This window comes from Aulonocara sp. 'chitande type north' Nkhata Bay, linkage group LG3, assembly GCF_057382095.1.
Source record: "Aulonocara sp. 'chitande type north' Nkhata Bay isolate Kocher_YH1m ecotype deep benthic linkage group LG3, A_spYH_male_GT1.1, whole genome shotgun sequence".
NCBI lineage: Eukaryota > Metazoa > Chordata > Actinopteri > Cichliformes > Cichlidae > Aulonocara > Aulonocara sp. 'chitande type north' Nkhata Bay.
Genome location: NC_141346.1, coordinates 51762265 through 51785529, shown reverse-complemented (window position 1 = coordinate 51785529; position 23265 = coordinate 51762265). Strand labels below are relative to the sequence as shown.

The following is a 23265-nucleotide window of genomic DNA, read 5'->3' as shown; positions in this document are numbered from 1 at the left end:
GGTGTTTATATCAAATTCTGACTCTACCATCTAAATGTCACAGCAAAAACTGTCCAATGTAGTTCAACAAATGCAACAAAATTTTTAGCATGAACAGAAAAGGGAAGGAGAGGCACAACAGGGTTTTACAGCCATCTGTAAACCATGGTTGTCATGGTTTGGAGCTGCATTTTAGACAGTGGTGTTGGTGCTATTCAAAATTGACAGAATTATAAACATTGAAATTTACTGTCAGTCTTTAATCTAACATGCAAGAGCATCTAGACACTCTTGATGCATGCTCAATCATCTAAGTAAGTAAATCCCAAAAGGTTGATTCTGTTCATCTGGACGTAGCGTTTTCAGTGGGAGAAACATTTCTTAAATGATCCAATTGACTTCTTCAGTCTCAGCTGACTGCAGGTTTCCCCAACCTCATAAACAATTCATTGGATGCTACATCCAGATGAACAGAATCAACCTTTTGGGGCCATCTGGAAAGAAACTGATTGATAATTTGCAACATGATTATGATCTAATCCAGTCAAAGCCTACCTGGACAGAAAGAAACACACAATGGAAGACTATCAGTCATGAATTGGCCTCTCCAGAGCTTGGACCTCAACATTACTGAAACAATGTGGGATCATCTTGACAGAGAATGGAACAAAAGGCAGCAAACATCCAAAGAAGAGCTTTGGATGTCATTCAAGAAGCCTGAGAACTATTCCTGAAGACTACTTAAAGAAATTACAAGAAAGCTGCCCAACAAAGTTCAGTCTGTGTTGAAGGATAAAACCAGCCATACCAAATTCTGACTTTCAAGCTCATTAGAATTGTCATCTGGTTTTGACTCATTTAGTTTGACTTGTATATTGTATACAAGTATATATTGTGTTCCCACCTATGTTTGAACATATTTCAACTCACTATGACTATTTCCTTTTTTCCTTGAAAAATGTAAAGAAATGAGAGGAGCCTCAAACCTTTTGCATAGTCGTCTCTTTAAAAATATACGACCTGACTATTAACAGTATGAACTGACAAGAAGAAACAAGATGAGAACTGAAAAGGGGGACAGGCTGGAATAATTCTATATCCTGTTATAAAAAAGTATAAAGCTCCTTGAGACAACTTTGTGGCACTATAGAAATAAAATAACTGAACTGAATAATTAGAAAAATGAAAAAGAATGCAGTGTGGAGACAAAAAGGCATAATTCTATGTAACAGTGGCGATTGTTTCATTGAGACATAACCACAGTTTCATAACCATCACATGGCTTCAAAGCTATACGTGCTTTAATGACATCAGGGAAAATCCTTCCCTTTTCCTTTAACTTTAATGTAATTTTGAATGGAAGAACTGAAACTGATCTCATTTTTTGTAAATATATGATGGAACCAAAAAAATAATATAATAATACATACAACAATATGAACACAAAACTCTGATGAAGATCTGTTTTTTTATTTACAGCAGTAGAAAATTCACAAACATATAAAAAGATTAATATCATACAAAATGTAATTTTATATCAAGTTCGTTTATAATTCCACTGATTTATGTCAGAGGGGTGTAGCAGCTCCCCCAAACACACTTCTGTGGCAGAATCGCAGAAGGTCTGGACGCTCTACAAAAGACAAAAATTAAACAACACCAACTTAAATATCTTTACTGAACATTATTACAGGAAACATGAACCTCAAACAAACATGACTGCATTTCACTTACTGCCTTGTTTTCCTGAGCTGCAGAGGCATTTGTTCAGAGCCTGTTTCTCTTTGCTGTCTATGGGTAGGAGTGGTTGGGGACACCTAAGTTTGCCCCTGAAAGACTCTGCAAGAGAGAATAGAGGTGGTCACTGAAACCATTTCACTCCAGTCATTGCCAGTTAACCAACTTTATGTGGCATCATGGTAACGTTTACAACGGCACAGATTTGCAGTCGATCTTTTCAAGATAGGACACACTTCAATGTAGCATCATAGCAGCCCTGAGGACTGCAATGTTGGTGTTTGTGTGTTTTGTTGCAGTTACAACTGCAACAATGACATTACCAAACAAAACTGTAATGGGTTTTGTAAAAGCGCTATACAAATACAGGCCATACAGGCCAAAACTGCTGGTAACTTACTTGTGCATCTGCATCTGAGAATATCCTGTTTGGTCACACCAGACTGAGCAGCAGACTCTGCCCTCAGTGAAAAAGAAAAGCAAACAAGTGAGAAATCATTTATACGAACGTAAAACATTATCCATCAACCCCGTGTAACATTTCCTCTCAAACTCACGGGCAGTGGTGCACAATAGTTTACATTTAAAATGAGTCAGTTAGTTATCGTCCCGTTGGTGAGTAAAACAGCAACATAACCATCCATGCATATAAAGTTCAAAACTAATGATCCTCGTATGTACCTGTGCTATCACACAGGCTGCTGACCAGAATGATGAGCAGCAGCGTCATCCCTGTGATCCTGGACATGGTGGCGAAGGTTCGTCTGTTCCGTCTGACGTGTTCAGATTCTTCTGCAGAAGACGAGGATCTGAGTTTTATACCCCCGCAGTGAGTCCACGCTGACACGGTGTGAGGAGCTTGAACTTACAGATCAGTCCTGACATGTTTAAGGGGGATGTTTTCTTGTTTGTTTGTTCAGATGCTATCTCAGCTCTGCATGGATTCATCTGTAAAATCTTAGAACTTATCCAAATCGTTGGAAAACTGAGTGCTGGCAACAATTTTTGCACGGTGGCATCACTGAGGTGTAAATTTAAAACCAGGCTTCATCAGAGAGAGACTCAATGGATCCTGAACAGATGTGTGTAGGAGAGTTTAGTGTAAGACCCACTAGACCCAAAGAATCATTTGGTAGTACATTCTAAATGATAATGAGCCAGACATTTTGTTGCACTGGACTGTTTATTGGTTAATTTATTTGTTAGATGTGATTGGACGCTCCATACATGGAGTTTTAATGTTTTAATGCTCTGGATATGACCCCTTCTTTTTTGTTTAGCTGGAAAAAACTACATGAAATTGTTGCCAAGATGGCTACCGCCAAGTGGACTTGCTTCTACAAGCCTTTGATGAACATTAGAGACAAAATGGTGCTTTGCTTGCAGAGTTCTGCTACAAATCTGAAATCAGATAGATCGTATTGTTTGGAAAAACAAGCCTCTGTGTTCCCATGACTGCTATCACTGCTGACCTGCAGGATTTGGAGTTCACAGATAAAACTCTAAAAGGACTTATAACCCACAGGTTTTACTTCACTATTCAGTGACAGAGAGTGTGCCTGTGTTGGCACAATGGGCTAATGTCATTTGTTTTCATTAGTGCTTTCAACTCAAGGAAATAATGACTATTAAAGTTTGAAAGTTACACAAAATGATTTGCAAAGGCAGGTCCTATTGTCCACATATGCAGCGCTGGTGTGCTGATATCTGAATTTCTCTTTGTCTTGGCAGATAAAGTTGTGAATCGATGCCTCCATCAAACAAAGGTTTTGTCTACTTCTTCAGGGGCCACAGCTAACAGAAATCAGCTCGAGTAGCATTAAAAATACTGCAGCCTGAAAATATATTATGTCTGCTCAGAAATGTAGGACCTGATTATTAACAGTAACTGACAATAAGACAAGAACAGGACATGTGAGGCTAACATGTGAAAAGTGATTCTGTGTCTTGATTTTGTTGTTTTATTGTTGTTTTCAGTTGAAGGCATAAAAAAATAAACCTTTAAAAAAAAAAAGAAGATGAACATTATCATCAGTTTATATATCAGTGGACATTCCTGCCTGTGTGGTGAGGGTTTTGTAACAGCATTGAAGAAATGAGTCATTTATTTCACAAGCATTCCTGCCATTAAAGCAACACACACTTTGATGATATTTAGGGAAAAATGTCCATTTAATGTCTTGTTTAACTCTGGGTGACATAGAAACCACTCTCACTTTTGTGCTGAACTTCTTTTACTATAGTTCAACATGAAGATTGGAGGCCAGGCAGCTGGGAAACAAGTAATCCTCCATAGAAATGATTCACTATTAATCAGTGTATTTATGTCATTGTCTCTGTGAAATCTATGAACACATTTCAGAGTGAGACCAGATCATATATAACAATAATTGCTTCTCTTTCATGTTTTTAAAATTTCAAAATACTAAAAAAAGGACAAAAAATGAATAATAGGATATTAAAAATGTTCATTTTATTTGTTTTCAAGGTTGAGGGCTTTTTCAGTTAAATATGTGGAAACACAGAAGGAGACGAGACTCTATGTAATAAAAAAAATAACTGTCTTTATTTACAATTTCAGAAAAAATCACAACCATCTACATAACAAGATTAATGTCATACGTAATAGGATATTAAGTTTGGTTAGTCAGTGTCTGGACTTCTTTATCTCAGAGCAGATCAGCAAGGTTGTATTTCTTGATCACACGGCAGAACTGCAGAAGATCTGAACGCTCTACAAGACAAAAAAAGAAAAAAAATGATGACAACTTCGTATATTTACTGAATATTATCACAGGAAAGAGAAACATCTCTCTTGACGGGATTGTGTTTCACTTACTCTCTTCTTGTATTTTTTTGCAGGCGCATTTAAACACATCTCGCTGCTTGTTGTAGTTTGTGGGCACGAGCGGTTTGGGACACTTAAACCTGCCTGTGGAAATCTCTGCAAGAGAAGACAGCTGGTCACTGTAACTGTCTCCACATAAAAAAGGAATGTTTTTAATAGCAGAGAACTTAGGAGAAAATTCCCTAAATGTTCAATTGGAAACACCATCACATACGCCCATAGCAACACAAAGAACTAAGATATTTGTTTTGTGTCTTTAAATTTGTTTTTGTTTGTTTTGCATTTTTTTACGCAAAGAAGATGAAAGTGGTCACTGGTCACTCACCTGTGCATCTGCACTTGCGAATATACAGGGATACTCCATGGGAAGGAGCTGCAGTGGAAGAAGATAACAAATAAGACATCAGTCATGTGGAGCAGCGATACCTTACCCATCAGCTCTGTATAACACCAGTGTCACAGTCTACAGTTTAACAGAGTCACCTGTTTACAGCCATGTTGCAGAGTAAAACTGTGACATCTACATCTCTGCAGAACAAGTGAAAAAGAATAATCGTTGCGCACCTGCGCTGCTGCACAAGCTGTTGACGAGAATGACGAGGAAGATCGTTACCGCGGTGATCCTGGACATGATGCCAAAGGTGTTTCTTCTTACTCCGAAGTGTTTAAAGTGTTCGTTGGGACGACGAGGAACTCTGAGTCTGGTGATTGCTTATGCCGACAGTTATATAGCTGCCCAGACGGTGTGCATCCACGTGGGGTCTACAGTTTGTGTTTCAGATCAGTCTCGGCATGTCTAAGAATTTTTTACTTGGATAATCTCTCAACTGTGCATGGGCTCACCTGTAAAATGTGATAAACATGGAGATAACACCCTCTCAAAAACTGTGAGCTGAATGCAAGTGACCCGGAGTATTGTTTTCTTTTCTGCACTGGGGTTAATCCTCACCAAACATGAGCTTTAATGCATTTAAAACCACAGAATTGTTAGTTTACACCACAGGAGGCTATTTGGTCAGATTAAAGATTAGTATGGGTGTTTAACAACCACTGCACTATTACTGACATTTCTAAGCAGTACATAAACATAAACTGTTTTTTACCGCTTTCATGTAACAGTCTTGACTTCTGGCTTTACACAAATATGGCTGATACATTAATGACATGAAATGTTAGCAGAAATTGCAACAAATAAACAAACAAACCCCTGTTAACTGGTTTGCAATAACAAACAGAGAAAACAAACTAACCCTACTATTCATGGGAATGTAAACTCCAACTCCAAACAAGTTGGGTTATTGCATATAAGTAAATAAAAACAGAATGCAATGATTTATAAGCACATATCTTATTAACAACAGAATACAGAAAGCAGAGATTAAGATTCTCGAATCTGCCATAAAACAAAAACTGTCTGTTTAGAAAGAATTTGACTTAATGTATTTGAATGAAAAAACATACATTATTTAAATACAGTATATATCATCTATATAATATATAAAGATTCTGAAAATCTGGAGAAACCTCTGTGCGCAAGGAAGAAGGCCAAAGAAGACATTCAACATTAGATGTCTGTGATACTCTGGCCGTCGAGCAGCACAGCATTGAAAATAGGCATGATTCGCTCGTGGAAATCACTGCATGGACCCAAGAACACTTCTAGAAATCACTATCTATGAATGCAGTTCACCGTGTCATTCATAAATGCAGGCTATGCCGTTTTAGGCAGGCACATCTAAAAAGGCATCATCAATGCTGAAAAGTATTTGCATATTTTAGAGCAACATATCTTCACAGCCAGATGCCGAACTGCATACTGCATCTACTCCAACAACATGGCTTCATAGTGAAAGATTCCAGGTGCTGAACTGATCTGCCTGCTACGGAAGAGGATTAGGGCCACTGGAAAAAAAAAAAAAAGAATTCTGACTTTAATCTCAGAATTCTGAGATTAAAGTCAGAATTCTTTTTTTTTTTTTTCCAGTGGCCCTAATCCTCTTCCGTATCTTCCGTACCCTGCAGTGCAGACGACTGTTAAGAGGAATGGGGCAACGTTCCTCTGCCAAAAGTCAGTTCCTAGATTGTTATGGACTGCCTAAGTAGGAGAAGGGATGCTACACAATGATAAACATGAACCAGCACAAACTTTTTTGAGATGTGTTTCTGTCATGAAATTTAAAATGAATTCAGTTTTCCATAAAATGGTAAATTTTCTCCATTCAAACATGTGAATAAAATATGGGTTTTTGGGATTTACAAATTACACATTATGTTTTTATTGACAGCTTACACTGCATCCAAACGTCTTTGGAATTGGGGTTGTAGAAGAACCTTTGTGTTTGCTGTCCATCAGTAAAATTTGACCAAATCAGAACCAGTATTTCAATACATTTTACAAAGTAAGGTGATTCACAGTTATGCAAACGTCTCAAGCAAAACAAAACAAAACTTTATCCATCGACTCAATCTAAAACTAAACATTTATATTTTTGTTTTAGTCAGTTTTGCAAGTACTTAATGTCTTTTTTTTTGTTGTTGTTTTTATATTTTTTTTTAAGTTGGGTGTTTATTTTTCAGTTAATTAATATATGTTTCCAAACCTATTTTTAGTCTTTGGGACAGGATTCTTTCATCTATAATAACCTAACTGCTCAACACTGATTATTAAAACAAAGTATTTGTGCTGCATCTACACCAAAGTGTGTACTTGGTAATATTTCCCCTGGTTGAAAACCAATGATTTTTAGTTGATGGCTGATATGAGCTTAATTAAAGAAAATGGAAATGGTATCATACTGAAGCCTAGTCTGCCTTTTCTTCACTGAACTTATGAAGTTCCCACTGAGTCAAAGATGTATTGTCAAAATTAGCATAACATTTTTGGTGTGTTTGGACTCTCTTGAATTTCCATTGTACTATAAACAAAAGACCACTTGAGTTTGATCCAAATGCAGGGCAGTGAATTTGTAATCACTGACAGTGTTGTTTAAGAAGTTAAAGATTTGTTTTTGTCTGTTTCATTTAGTCAATAAGTGGCAGAGGTAAGTGGCTGGGGTTGAGTCAGGTTGCTTAGATAAGTGAAGGTGAACTCAGACATTGCCAGGGGCACTGACTCAAGGCCACAGCATACTGCAGTAACCTGAAAAAAGAACAAAGTGTCAAAGCGGACAAAAAGTTGTGTACTTTTGTGGTAAATAACAACTTCCTGTAAACACTTTCATGTTCCCCATATAAAATGAAATGAAAGTCTCTGGAAGAGGGGGTTGACGTGAAGTACCCGACATGAAGCATTCTATGTGGTGTGTATGGGGTGGGTGGAGGGGGGGAGGGGTGTTATTGAACACCGTCCGTCATTGGTTGGCTCTAGAGTCACTCTCTCATTACAAGAGGTGCGTAATTACGCTTTGAGCCCTCGGAACTTTGGCACACCTCCACTGTATAATCTGAAGTTCAGCGCTGTCAACCGCACGGTGACGTCCGCAAGACGCTATGAGTCAAGACACAATACGAGGAAATCCCCAAGGCCGAGAAAACGCTGAGAGGCCCCTTTAAATCGACGCTTCCTCAACGCCGTGCCAACAGAGGGAGAGAGAGAAACAGCGCTGATAAACAACAACACGGTTCTCAGAAGCGGCTTTTACCGAATTCAGCTCTTTACTGCGGCCTCAAAGAAACGAAGGTGAGGCCGTATTTTTATATTTAGTCATATTTTAAGCGTATTGTAGAGAAACCGCTGAGTTACTGTTGTTTAGAGACGGGTGGAAAAGCTTTTCTTATTCTGACTATAGCGAGTAGAATGACCGAAGACACGCTTTGTGTCGCTGTGCTGTTGTAGTGGGCAGGAAGGGAGCTGCTACACCTGATAGTAGTAATACAACTGAAAACACGTACGAGTACACGGCTTATTGTAGTGTAAACAGCCGAGAAGTGTTGGGAGACAACTGGCAGAGCTTTTCGCTCTCTCACTCGCGTTTTTTGACAAACGTGTTCACTTTGGTTGACAGGTTTGGCGGACTTCCCTTCTGTAATTTCCAGTATTTAGTCGTCTGTTGCCCATACATTCATCGGTTAATACCATTGCGGAAGTGCGAAGCTTTCCATCACGACACAAAGCTTGGGCTGTGCGGACATCTAGCGGTCAGACACTAAAGGACGCCTCCCAGAGATGTACGGTGCTTCAGGTATCCCCGAGCTCATCCCGCCCAGCGGGCCGCCCAGGCAGCCCGGCCCGGCGGGGCAGTTCAACCCGGGACACCCCCAGGTCAACGGTCACGGTGGCGGGCCCAACCCTCAGAGACTCGGACAGAGGGCACCCAAACTAGGCCAGATCGGTCGGTCCAAGAAAGGTGAGGCTCCATATAGAAGTATGAAGTGATGACCCCACCTACACAGTTTACAATTACACAATGACAGTATAGCAGGCAGCATATGCATTTGTTCTATGCACATATGTAATAAAACATAACAGTAGCAGTAGATATGTCAGAGCTCCTTATTGGCTGTTGAACTGTATTGGATTAGTCATAAATATTTATAAGGTGGATAAAATGTTGCTATTATATTTGTATGTGTGTTTCAGTCAGCAGTGATGTATACAAATAAAGATGTCTCATAGATAATGCAGAACAAGTCAATGGGCAGACATAAGCAAGGTTACAATTAAAGAATTAAGTAAAAACAAATCAAACTCCACTGAAACAAAATCAAGCAACTATAGAAAAAAAAAAACCACAAGTAGGCGTGCAGCGATACACTGATTGTGCCTTTCACCGTGATATCTGTAAATGGAAAATTAGGTGTTACAGATAAGTAACTAGTTAGATAAAGAAAGTGACATCACCCTTACGTCTTTAATACAGCGTGACTGTAGCTTAGCCTGGCTAAGATAAAAAGCAGAAAACGTAGCTTAGTGGAAATGGCTAGCATGTAACCCTGTGTCAAACAGCTTTTAGGAACATTTGTTTTTAGAGGCAAGCTAGCTGTTTACCCCAATTTCCAGTGGTAATGCTATGCTAAGCTAACTGGCTACCCACAGTGGCTTTATTTTTAACATATAGATACAAGGGTGGTCAATCTTTTTGTCAAATTATTTTAAAAAAAGCAATGTTTGATTTGAACTTACCCTTCTTGCCCCTTTAAATTTCATTTTGCCTAAGTAGCTAATCTCCTGTTTTGTTCTTCTCACCGCAACCGGTCACAGCAGATGGCCCTGCCCCTCTCTGAGCCTGCTTCTGCCGGAGGTTTCTTCCTGTTAAAAGGGAGTTTTTCCTTCCCACTCTCGCCAAAGTGCTTGTTCATAGGGGGTCATATTTTTGTTGTTTTTTTTCTCTGTATGTATTATTCTAGGATCTGCCTTACAGTATAAAGCGCCTTGAGGCGACTCTTGTTGTGAGTTGGCACTATAAAAATAAAACTGAACTGAATTGTAGCTAATATGTGATTATTATAATAACTGCTTGTTTGCTTTTTCCTCCTCAGTGGACCTGGATGATGAAGACTTGGATGATATCATGAACAACAACGGGCAGTGCCCTGTATCCCTGTCACCCATCTCCTAAGCTTCACCAAGAAGTGCCAACAAAGAAAACCCCTGGGTCGCCAAACCCACCCCCACACCCTCTGACAGTGATCTTGTCCTTGCTCCTGTCAAGTGTCCTACTGAAGCTTCTTCAAGGCTAAAAAACGGCTCATTTATCGCCTGTTGAAGCCCTGACTGTGTATATAGCGCTTATTTAACTTAACTTTGGTCAGACTGTGAATGAATTCGTATTGCATTGCTCTCTACACTATACCTCGGTAGGTAGTGGACTATCAGGATTTAAGAAAGATTTGAAGGAAGTGTCTATATTTTTTTTCAGAGCTTCTTCTCAAGGGCTACATTTTTAAAGTTGCACTGAGCAAACGGTTAGATGACAAGCATCCTCTCGCCTGCCTGTTTACTGGTGAGGGTTACTGATTACCCGTGGGCTGCTTGTGTTGGAACACAAGCCTGTTAATGTGTATCGGACAGGTGAATTGTTAAGCTTTGGTTGTGCAATGACTATCATTCTCTACTCTCTCACTGATTCAAGTGGTGTACTATTATCCAGTGGATGAAAGCTCGCTAGTTGCTTTAAAAAACAAAAAACAAAGGAGAAAAACTAATGCTAATAATTTATTATTTAAAAAATGAGACACTTTGTTGTGATGTTACGGCATCTGTTTGGTTTTGTTTTTTTACTTGTTTCTGAGCAGGTAACGCTTCAGTCTGTGGGATTTTTATTATGTTTCCAAATGGTGCACTTTGTGGGAATGCCTGTTATGTGCAGTGACATGTTGCAGAATTCTATGCATGAAGCATCAAAACCTGTGACTGGCATCCTGTTATTTAAGGGCTACGTAGTAGACTTTGATAAACCAAACCACCGTTTTGCTCTTCAAATCTGGTAGAGTCAGCGTTTCCCTGAGCTCATTGGTGGTTTTGAGCTGCTGACTCGGCAGTAAACAACAACGGCTTCATAGAGCTTTGTGTGTGTTTCCTAATGCAGGCTTTCCCAGTTTGGCTACATGACTGTGAGGACAATAAAAACAAAATGTGTACAGTAAATGACTTTGATGAAATTGCCAAATGATTCCTGATGCTACATCAGATTGATGCTTAAAGAAATTGACTCTGATTGGCATGCCGACGTGTAAAGGTCAAACTTAATTGTATTTATGTTTATTTATAAAAAAGCTCTAATCTGCTTTGTGAACTACACCCACGTGGTGTGGTAATGTCTTTCAGGTTTAGGTGAACTATTGTGTCAGACTTTATAATTACAGTGTGAGGTCACAGAAACGAGCACCCTCGCTGCAGAGACAATCTTTGGATTTTTTTTTAAGCTGGCAGTGGCTCTCTCGGGTTCAGATGGTGTTGTCTATAAAAGGCGGCTCATGTTGATGTCATGTTCCTGTTTTTTGCTGGCTCGTTACTTAATTTGTTGGTGTCATGGGAGCACTGCACCTCACAGCTTGCTCTCTGACTCAAAGATAGTTGTTTTGATCTTTGCATGGAAATAACTTTTCATAAAGCATCCTGGGAAATAAAACATGAATCTTTGTGGAATCTCTGTGTTTCTGTGGTTCAGCTGACTCTGAACTCCTTTTATCACACAGATAAACTTGCAGCCACTTTATTAGGTACACCTGCTCAACAGCATGTAGACGTGATCAAGATGACCTGCTGAAGTTCAAACAGAGCATCAAAACGGAGAAGAAAGGTGATTTAAGTGGCTTTGAATGTGGGTTGGTTGTTGGTGCCAGACAGGCTGGTCTGAATATTTCAGAAACTGCTGGTCTGCTGGCATTTTAACACAACCATCTCTATGGTTTACAGAGAATTGCCAAAGAAGAGTGAGCAACAGTTCTTTGGGTGACAATACCTTGTAGATGTCAGAGTTCATAGGAGAATAGCCAGACTACTTCAAGCTCAAAGGATGCATACAGTAACTCGCATAACATCACTCTAAATGTTTTCATCAATTAGGTGTCTGTAGGAGTAAATTAAGACTCTAAACAACATACTTAAAGCATTAAGAACTCTGATAAAGTTACTAACATTTAGTATCGACTAGTTCATTACTAATAAACTGCTCCCTGAAGGTTATTTAAAGGTTCCACTTAAATGTGTTTTATAAAATGTTCCTTTAAGGTTCTTTAAAAGTTGAAAATGACCACATTCAGAGAAGCTTTGGAAAATGTCACCTCAGGGTTCCCTAAAGGTTCTGAGAATCCTAGCAGATTTTTTTTTTTTTTAAAAAAGCTGCAAACACACTTCAAAGAACCATTATCCAGTCTTCCATGAAGGTTCTCTAAAGGTTTTACACAACATAAGCTTTGATGAATGTTATGAATGTCTTCAAAAACATTCATGAAATGTCCCCTAAAGGTTACTTTTACTAGTTCAAATGAAACAGAAAGTGCAAAATCTATGAAAAGACTGTCAGTAGAAATGTTACTGTGCTACTGCACTGGAGAAAACAACCATATAACCAGTTTGATGGACCATGACACAGTTAACAATGTTGCATTATCTTTATTATTTAAGTACTGATGGACATGTTAAAAATATTCTTTCATATATTTTCCATGGTGCTGTTATCTGCTAAAAGTATATAAACCTATGGCATTTACAAACATAGAACCAACTGTTCAGAACATTTAAAAAACACTAAATTGTGAAAGCTACAAGAAGCTACAGTGAACTAACAATCGTGCAAATCTACACGAGTAAAGACCTACAGTTGACAAAATAAATAGTTGCAGTTTAACCTCAGTGGCTGATAGAAAGGCCAATAGAGCGATAATGGCGTGATGACTACAACATCAGATATTTTATATCTGAACAGGCTTTGTAACATGCTGGTATGAAAAGCTGTGGGGAGTCCTGTAGCAAGTGGCCTGTGTCATCGCAGTGTGTGAAATCACACCCTGCTCATTGTGACATCTATTTTGGTACTAACAGTTGATATAAAATGCTGTATTGTCACCGTGTTCCTGTGTTGGACAGCGTGTTGACTTGCAGACTACTCACCAAACTGTAATTGATTACTTTCAATTACATGGCAAATGCTAATGAATGCTGGTTCTAACATGAGGGCGCAAGTATTGGCTATAACCCACCATTTAGGTTGCAATTCAAGAGCTAGCCCAAGAGGGTTTGTCTATTAAGTCAGGACATCCAATTATAATGTATTTGTGAAGACTACTTGTAAACAATGGAGGAATGTATGGATTGGGTGAGAGACATCCGTCATTAAACAATTGAGGGTGCTGCTTAATAATCAAAGGGTCATCAAAGGCCTGAACACAAAGTAAAGAAAGTCTTTTTTCAGTACTTCCTGCCTCCATGTGATTCACAATCATCCATACATCTTCGGTTTTCCGCCTCGCTGATGCTGAAGAGGATCATTCTCCTCAGCTTCTTTTAAAGTTCCTGGCTACATGGTTGGGGAATCTCAGACATATTCCTTAGTGCTGCTTGGAGGGCCTGAGCGGGTACTGCCGATGGCTGGGTACTTGGACACTTGCTTCTTCCTTGGACAAGAAGCAGCCAACATGGCCCCACCTAAGACATCTAGGAGAGAACCGCCCCACGCGATGAAGATGGCCGCACCAAACTCAAACCTGGAAAGACAAGGCAACCCCAATCCTCAGCTTCAATATTACGAACAAAGGCAAAACTGATGTGTTAATAAAGTAACCTGCACTGGTGTCATTTATGCAGTTGTTATGTTTCAAAAGCAAGTAGTGCATCAATGCAAAGAGAGTAAGAGAAAGAACATATAGTATGAAAATAGCATTAAATCACAAGATTGGCGTTTTTAAGGGTTTTTTTTAAGGGATAATAGACATGGACTGTCCCCAGAGCTCTATAAGCCGGAGTGAGAGATAAAAAAAACAAAAAACCTTTTCTACTATGAGCCTCATTCACCCAGTAGCATAAACACAGATTTAGTTTGAGCTGATCAGATGACATCCAGATTTTTATGTCACATAACTAGCTTATCACTGCTGTAAAAGAATAAAATGCACTGTTCTCTCACACCAGTTTTAGCTACAGTACTAAAGGAAAAACAATTTTTATGCATAATAATACATAAATAATACATAAATCATAATAACAGTAAAACAGAAAAAAAGAAGAAATGGGTGCTTTTAGATTGCTTACTTGGTGTTGACTGGAGTGTAGGGATTATAGAAAGCCCTGATGACATTGTGAGCAAACCAGGAGCACGCTACGATAGCACACAGCCCTGCAAGATCAAAAGTCGATCAACACATCGTCAAAGCCAGAAAAAGCCCAGCCAGGCTTTTATTCCCTTTATACAGTCACCAGGCGGCTAGCTATTGACTCCAGAACAATTAGCTTTTAGTGTTTCTGTTCTCTTCAGAGCCAGTTAGAGCTCTGATCTTAGATTCAGTGCCAGGATTCATTCATTCTAATGACCTCTGGAGGGCCAGAGAAGATCAGTGGGTAGAAAGCTTTTTGGAGTGGGGATCAAACCTCCTCCCACCTACTGTATGATGTGCAGGACATCTAGGCAATTGTGCTTTGATGGAATTACATAAATGGATTCCATTATTTATTGGATCACAGGAAGCTATTACACTGAATGTGTATGTTTTATACAATATAGTGATGAAATACTTACAAACACAAATCAGTGACAATCATCCCTTTTAAATATATTTGGAAAGGAAGACAACAATATTAGCATGTTCTTCCAGCAAGCTCGTGTTGAGTGTTGCTTTGAGTTATTGTAACATATCTACTATTTGTAATGCTTCACGTCAACCAGGACATGGATGGAAAGGTAAATGTTAAAATGTAGTTTTTCCCTGAACATTAACTATAATAGTGTCATTCATTTCTTGGTGCAAAAACAAACGTTTGGGTTTAAACGGGCTATTTTACAATTAGCCGTCTCATATGGTAGCTAGCAAAGCTGCAGTACGTTATCTGGAAAGCTAATTCAAAGCTAATTCACCACACATTCACCAAATATCCAACAACTGTCTTCACGAATATTAGCATGCTCTTCACGAATATTAGCATGCTAACTGGCTAAACCAAGATAGTTAATATGGTAAAGACTCTACCCAACATCAGCATTTAAAACGTTTGCAACGTTAAAAATATTTAAACGTTGTAAAAAGTACACTTTTTCCTGATCAGACGTGTTTCACAAGGTTCTGTAAATAGCTTTAATAACTGACACATGTGCTAAAGCTCAGAAAACACAACAGCAAGCTTTTAAGATAAAGGTTTCTGAATAAAATTAGCAAGTCGTCTGCATTATTGGTAATGCCAAAGTACTCTGAAGATTTAGTTTTCTCATCAGGTAATGCTGTAGCATGACAGATTACTTTTTATTGGAGGTAATCTTATAATGTAACAAGATATTTTTCAAAGCTAAATTACCCTGCACAACATCATTGTATTACCATACATGACCCTATGTGAAAACCTTTGGATGATATAACATTTTGACAGTTTAAATCTTACACCAATCAGTCATATATATCTATATACCTATATTATTATATTATTGCTAATATATATTTTGTAATATATCTATATCATGGCTAAAGCACTTCTGGATGGATGCAAACTGCATTTTGTTGCCTTGTACTTGTGACATGTGCAATGACAATAAAGTTGAATTCTATTCTGTTCTATTCTATTCACTGGTCTTTGCCAAATTAGGTTCTTTGGTAAGCTCCCTCACCTCCCACTAACAGGATGATGCCTCCTGTCATGGCAATGCGGGCCTTGCGTAGTCTGTCACTTCCTCCACAAGTGGTGCACTTCATTCCCATGCAGGCTACACCCAGACCTGCAATGGAAACAATGATGCCAACTATCATCAGGGCACGAGTGGCCTGGAGCGAACCTGGAGCAGAGGAAGAGAAAGAAAGGCAACAGAAAACGATGAAGCAGAGGAAATGTAACAGAACAGTGTGGAGCCTGAGAATAAATGACCTTTTGTGTTGTGGAATGTGGGTGTGCATTTTAAGAAAATAATTTGTTTTGTTTCATACAGTAATGTCTAAAAAATACTAAACTAAAATGAGACCATTTATAATAATCCTGTTGTTAAAGTGCAAATGAGGAGTCACAAAACAGAACATAATAAAGACTAACAAACAGCCTCCAACATATCAAGGAGGCTTTATGTGGCTGTCCAGGTTGTGAATTACATTTGCATTAGCCTGTGAAGACATTTTAATGTGAGCTTTTCCTGGAAGGGAAACCATGGGATACACATGAGCACACATAAACAGTATGAAGGAACACATCTTACACCCTCGAATGTCTTCCCTTTGAGGAGGCCCGTGGAAACATTGCTGTCATGATTCTCATCTGTCAGTGCCCCCCCCCCCCCCCCCCCCCCCCCCCCACACACACACACACACTATAAACCTATCACAGGGTGAGACCCCTTTTGCCTCTCCCCCCTGTCCACCTACGGTAGAACCAGTCTGTGCCAGTCTAGGCCATCCCTGCTCTGCCCAAACAAACAAAACCTTTTGCAGTGAGGGAGTGATGGGTGGAGAGAGGCAGGGGAGAGGAGGATGCAGAAACAGAATATAAATCAGTGGGAAATGCCAAGCAACAGGGTCATTATACAGTAAAATGAGAGCAGAGAAGGATACACTGTATCCTGGCTTGGAGTGTCTGCTGTTTCACATATGCTAATAATGTTTGGCCGTGTGATTACACTCTACAATGGGACGCTTGTAGGACACTGTAGCTTTTCTTGTTCTCAAAAAAAAAACCCAGCTAAATTATCTCATAATAAATAAAGTTGTATACCTTTTATACACCATGTACAATGATAGATTTTGTATAAGGCCATTATGCATTTGGTTAGCTCTGTTTTTATCTTATAGGTTGCGGTGGGTGGCTGTAGCTCAGGAGGGAGGTAGAGCAGGTGCTCTGCTGATTGGAAGGTTCATGGTTTGATCCCTGACTCTCCAAGCCTGCATGCCAGTGAAGGCCGCTAACCCCAAGTTGTTCTCTGTCACAGTGTTCACATAAGATGCACATGTGTTTTCTATGCACATAAGAGCACAGAAAACAGTGAATGAGTGAACACTGAGTGCTCCAGGAGAGTAGAAAAGTGCTATATAAGAATCAGAGAATTTATCCTCTGGTATTTTATTGTGTAGGGTGTTTATCCTGAAAGGTGTCTTAGAAATAACATTTTAATTACATAGTAAAAATGGTAAATGGCCTGTATTTGTATAATAAAGCTTTACGCTTTAGTAAACCAATTCAGGCCACTTTTCTCAGTGTTGGTATAATTAGACAAACCATTTTTCTTTCTCTTTCTTTCTGTTTTGTTGTTGTTGTTTTTGTTTTTTTGTTTTTTGTTTTGTGTTTTGTGTTTTTTTGTTTTTTTTTTTGGGGGGGGGGGGGGGGGGGGGGTGCGACCTCAAAAACCGATTCAGAGACAGATACAGAGAACAGCCTGAGGCCATCATCATTTCAGCTAATACAGCATGACAGCATTACAACAAACCACTGAAGTGGGCCAACACACACCCATCACGCACAGCTTTAGTATCCACAGTGTGTTATCCTTCATTTAAGAATGTGTCCTGTACTAACTATAACAGCAGATGTGAAAACATTTACATTTTTCATCATCATCAGTAAAGAAGCAGCACTGTCTGTCAGTTTTTTGCTTGTTTTTTCTTTTTGTAGCCAGCTTACAAACAGAGGTCACGTCTCTTCCTGTGAGTTTGAAGATATCGAGTATTTAAATCATTTTTTTCTGTACTTGTTCTTGGGAAGCTACAGTTGAGGTATGAAAGAGATTATTTTGGCAGCAGCCACTCCTGCACTGTTTGCACCATATGTGATATTCTACAGCTGGGGTGTCGGACTCAGTTTCACAAAGAGACACGCTGGGAATTAAAAATGTAATTCATAACTGTAATAAATAAATAAAAAAATAAAAAATCCCCTCATTATATCAGTAATTAACATCCTTCTTGTATACAATTGGAGTCACATCCATTTATTTGACATTAAAGTCAACATGTGAATACAAAAACTTGATATGACAACTATATTCAAAAATAAAATAGAAATTGGATCATGTATTTTACATGTATCATAGCGCAAAGGTATACCTTTCAGTGTGAAAAACCTTTAAATTTATTGTTTTGTGACCTGAAGCAGCTGGAAAATTTGCTTAAAATTAGCATCTGGCTGGATTTGGCCCTCCAGCCATGAGTTTGACCACATGTGTTCTAAAGGATCTCTGTGGTGATGCAGGGCTCAGGTTCATTCCTGGAGCAAATGGCATGTGGTTAAAAAAGGTTTTCCTAGAACGTGCCAGTGTGTTGTTTCCTTTTAAAAGTTAAAGTCATTTTCCTCTTTTTTAAACTTTCCATATAAAATGATGACTAGACAAGACAATAAACAAGGACTACTTAATAATGATTTGTGATGAGCAGGTTGCACCTGCAGGAACTAAACCTGTTCAGTGGTTTTTTTAAACCAAGGGGGTAAAAATGCGCCACTTACTGTCGAGCTGAAGGATGGAGTCGTAGATTTTACACTGGAGCTGCCCGGTACTTTGGAAAGCGCACGACATCCAGAGTCCCTGGTACATGGCTACAGCTGTGATGATGTTGTCTCCGATGTACGCGGACATCTTCCATTGCGGCAGGATAGTCCCGATGATCAGACCGACAATACCTATTAATGATAGGAAAAATCCCAGCAGCTGGATCCCGGAGTTGGCCATGCTCTTAATGAACCTCTAACAGGATCCGGTGTTCGTTTCACTTTGCTCGAGTTACAGAACTTCTAAAGTGTCTGTTCTTATTAGTCAGGAAATGATGCAAAAGTCGCAGGTAGTGTCCGTGTCCGTGCAGAAGTGTGTGGCGGGGGTCTTTAGTTGGGGATGGGCATCTAAGTTGCTGGTGATGATGGAAGTGGGTGTGTAATTATCATCCCCGCTGATGCATGGAGTCGCAGTTTTCTGTGCTCTGCTGGGAAATGCCCCCACCGCTTCCAGCAAAGCCACAGGTCGTCTTTCAACCCGACAATTCGTCTCTGTGAATTCCTGCGCTGTTCAGCTGCCATCACTCAGGATGAGTAGTCTGAAGTCAACGTTAGTTTTGTTTTGTTTTTTTGTTTTTTTTAAACCTAACTTCTCAACGTTAGTATGAGACTGAAAGGACATATTGAAGCGTCAAATAACATAAAAAACACTGTTGAACATTTTCTAAGAAAGTTATTAAAGATCAAAACAGGAACAAATATGTGACAGGCTGCTGAATGTGCTCTTTCTGCTTATGTATGTCAGTGTGTGCAGGTGTATGTTGGAGACACAATTTGATGATATGACTCAAACCTATAGTAAGTTTAACTGTAAGAGTTAAATGTACCATTGTGTAGCAGTTGTACCTGAAGGTGTCTTGGCCTTGCTTTATTTAAAACAATGTTTTAAGTAAATTCTTTACAGAAGTATGCAGTGCATGCAAGAAGTACCAAAACATACCCAAAGAGGAACCTTGCTCTCACTCAACAAAACAATTAAAGCTTCATAGCGGCATCTACTATGTCTGAAAAAAGGAAGCCTTGAGAAATGTGTGACCTTAGTCTGAATGACGAGAGAAAATTATGTTTCTTTATTGATGAGGATTTCCCATCTCGCTGTATTTATCAGGTCTTTCCTTACTGCTGTCAGACCCCAAAACAAGGACTTCACTGCTGACCAAACACACAGATCCACACTTGTGCAATAACACTAAGTGCAATTCTCTTTTTTTTGACAACTTTGTATTTCATTCTATATATAGTATATATATAGTATCTTATTCTTGTTATCTTATCCTATTCTAGTGTTTTAGGTTATCTTATCTTATCTTATCTTATCTTATCTAAAAAGGGCAAGAACTGCAAATCCTAAACTTCAATTCACTGCAGTCTGTGTTGACATGTGGCTCACCCAAACGTTTAATCACAACTCATATCACCACAAAAGCGGAAAATTAAGTATTTTCCTTAAATTTACATGACTTCACTTTGATTTTTAATCTTGTTTACGCGATTCTCCATCCACAGCTTTGACTTCCAAATTAACTTCTTTCCTACTTACAGTGAGATAGAAGCTTATCACAGCAGGTAGCTGTACATGATTGCCCCAGATGTCCTCACTGACACAGCCCCAAAGGGATTTGTGTTTCCTGCTGGAATCAAACCTTTTACTTGTTAAACTAATGTGTTCAACACCACGCTAATGAGGTCAGGATTGAAAAGAAGCTAAAAAAAAAAGAGGAATAACCAGTAGGTTAAGAATATAAAAAGAAGAAAGTCCACATGGGGCAGTTTCATACAAAAAAGGAAAATTCATCGAAACAGAAGAATATCTAATCAGAAAAGTTAGCAGAAGAGCATGCACTTCATGTTTGGAGAACTTCTCAGGACTTTTGTAGCCTTACATGTTAAAGATAATTACTAGTACAATTATAATAAGTAATGAAAAAATCATACATATAAAAAACATTAAAAACTGGCCTTTTAATTACTTCCAACAATGGCCAATCCAAACTTTGTTTGGACTCAAATAATGTCACAAATGTACATTTATTAAATTTCAAAAAACTTTTCATGGGGGTTCTTAATAATATATCATAATATATGTATTCTCTTAGGTCCACTTAACATACCAGTTTTAGCCACTTCCTTTTGTGAATGGACAGAAACCAAGAGACAATAGCACGTATTGTCCGGGTCAGATGTCAGGGTCAGCACTGCAGTGTGTATGACTTCAAGCTGGGGATAAACAATAGCCCTACAGTAAAGGGAAAGGAAGTAATAACCCATAAGCCTGGAGGAAGTTATTCCCACTGCCAGGTTAATGGGAATGTGCTCACCTACTGGCTGGATTACCTATTTAAGATGTAATGAGGCTTTTCAGATTGCTCTCGCAGCTCTGTTACCCCCCTTACTCGGCCTTCCTCTGAACTTTACATTTTGTCACGTTCTCGCCCTTTCTGCCCACTTTAAACCACCTCATAACTCTTTTCTTCTCTACTGTATCCTGGCCTCAGGGCTCTGCTGTTAAGACCACCAAATGCTTCACTGTTGCTGGGGAGGAATGAACACATAAAGAATCTCTCTGTTTCTCTCTTCTATACAGTAGAAGCTGATGAGGAGGAGGAGGATGAGGCAGGAGGTTTTTAGGGGTGGAAGACAAACATCTGAAAAGGTGAGCGCTGGGTGATACGTGGAAGAGGAAGATGAGCGGGAAGACGGTTAGGGGCTCAGCACTAGCAGTGCTGTTGCTACTGGTAACCTGATTTATATGATGTCCTCTTGGCTGCTTTTCCACCCAGGTCTTGGACTGCAAAGAACAAAAAATAAAAGGAAGAACATTGCTCTTTCCACCCCTCTTCTCTATCTCCTCCTTTCTCTTTTACTACTTTCTTTTTTTAAAAGCGTAAACACACATTCGTCTTGCCGGTTTAGCCGTTGCTCAAAGCTCAATAGGAGGTGAAGAAGAAAACAGCTAAATCAGACCAACAAGGGGCACTAACAACATTCTCTCAGGGGCCCTCCCTCCTGTTACTGAGGCCTTGCTTGGGTCTGAAGTGAGCAAGTGGAGTGCAAATCCCATGATTAAACTCTAAGTGCCCTTGGAAGTCACTGAGGCATTAGCAATAAAACACAGTGGGCCCACAGCTTTTCCCTGAAAGGCTCTCAGTGCATAAATGAGGGGATGGCGCCTGTCTCTACATGTCCCCTCTCTTCTCCACCTTCAGTTTCCTTATACAAGAAGTCTCGGCTTTTGTGCAACAGCAGGACAGGACAAATAGATTGTGTTCTTGGTCTTGTGGACTTCTATTTTGTCTTCCCTTGTAGGTAGCACGACATGAAAGAGACACTGTTTTCTCTTAGGAGCTGCATTCTTAACAGAAACATTTTCAGACAGTTATCTGCAGGATGTACAGAGCCTTATCAGCAGGAGGATTTGAAGAAGAGGGGCATCCTTTTCTCAGTTTTATATCTCTCCTGTGCATTTTAGGTAGAACACATACGTGGTCACTGTTAACTGTGTAATGTGTGCACTAAAGTTTTGAAAAATTCTTGACAATGAATGACAATTGAATGATTAGAAAGCTAGATTAGTTTGTCTTTAAACTGTACTTGCAAGATCCAGAATGTGCTGATTTTCTAAAAGTACACACTGCTATATGAAAACTGTAAGCTGTGTTTCCAGTGGTTTTGCCTTTATTTTATTACTACAAATATACTACAACAAATTTCAGGAGAAGTTAACTGAAGGGCATTCTGATACTAAAACTGAATCCAACAGGCTAAAACCTTCTCAACTGCCAAATCTTAGTCAGCACGACCATGAATTTAAAACCGACTCTAACATATTTTTAGTTGAGGTCATATTGGCAACAGTACAACAACAACAAAAAGCTATGCTGAGTTGGGACTGTGGACTGAGCAAACTCTCCTGTTAAAGTGAAACTAACTCTATACTCAAGTCATGTTTATAGCCTCTACACTTCACTTTATTCCTTTACAGAATATGTCTTGTTGACTGTGGAGATGAGTCTCAGTTTTAAAAGGTTTTTTTAAAGGCACATTCTTATTGAATATGATTACAGTAGTTCAACTTGAAAGTAACTAAAACTTGATTATCAAACAATCTGTCCAAAACTGAATTAGTAGGACGTTTCTAAGGAGACATGCATTGGAAAACTGCTTAACTAACATTATCTCAACAATAATCATTAGTTGTTGGTTTAACCCTCATCCATCTGTCATATATATGTATGTATGTGTGGGGTCCATGGGGGCGTTTGCTGTGAGAAGCAAAATAATAACAAAAGCAAAACTTATTTCTTCCCAAAGCATCATTGATAATGCAACTAATGTCATTAGTTTTGCCCATTATGCAAAATGAAAATATATTTAATGCAACTTGCAGCTTTTTATCAGGCAATGTTACCACTTCTGTGGTTTTCTGTCATTTTAAATATGTTTGTGATTTATATGATGAACCAGTCGAGGTAATTTTGACCCCAATATAAAATAACTGAAATAACCACAGAAATTAGCAAAATAAACACCAGGCAGCGCACATATGTAATCTTGGTCCTGGGTCTGTCCTGGAGCTGTCTCACCACCTCCTGGGACA

General features: G+C 39.0%; 1 protein-coding gene and 3 long non-coding RNA genes across 4 annotated transcripts; 1 reads left to right on the top strand and 3 right to left on the bottom strand.

Moving 5' to 3' along the window:
• Positions 1-1515: 1515 nt before the first annotated feature.
• Positions 1516-2476, bottom strand: LOC147336098 (uncharacterized). The gene is made up of 4 exons (XR_015128628.1): positions 2398-2476; positions 2117-2173; positions 1714-1818; positions 1516-1612 (listed from the first exon to the last, which is right to left on the bottom strand). It is a non-coding gene; the product is annotated as an uncharacterized LOC147336098 (long non-coding RNA).
• Positions 2477-4265: 1789 nt separating this feature from the next.
• LOC147336097 (uncharacterized) lies at positions 4266-5279 on the bottom strand. Its single transcript, XR_015128627.1, has 4 exons — positions 5129-5279; positions 4890-4937; positions 4556-4660; positions 4266-4450 (listed from the first exon to the last, which is right to left on the bottom strand). It is a non-coding gene; the product is annotated as an uncharacterized LOC147336097 (long non-coding RNA).
• A 2702-nt stretch (positions 5280-7981) lies between these two features.
• LOC147336096 (uncharacterized) lies at positions 7982-11651 on the top strand. Its single transcript, XR_015127859.1, has 3 exons — positions 7982-8243; positions 8569-8910; positions 10043-11651. It is a non-coding gene; the product is annotated as an uncharacterized LOC147336096 (long non-coding RNA).
• A 954-nt stretch (positions 11652-12605) lies between these two features.
• On the bottom strand, positions 12606-19120 carry cldn7a (claudin 7a). Its single transcript, XM_086285157.1, has 4 exons — positions 18627-19120; positions 15817-15981; positions 14256-14340; positions 12606-13711 (listed from the first exon to the last, which is right to left on the bottom strand). Exons 1-4 carry the CDS (start codon positions 18847-18849, stop codon positions 13543-13545), a joined length of 642 nt encoding a protein of 213 aa, XP_086141283.1. The 5' UTR covers positions 18850-19120; the 3' UTR covers positions 12606-13542.
• Between the last annotated feature and the right edge of the window lie 4145 nt (positions 19121-23265).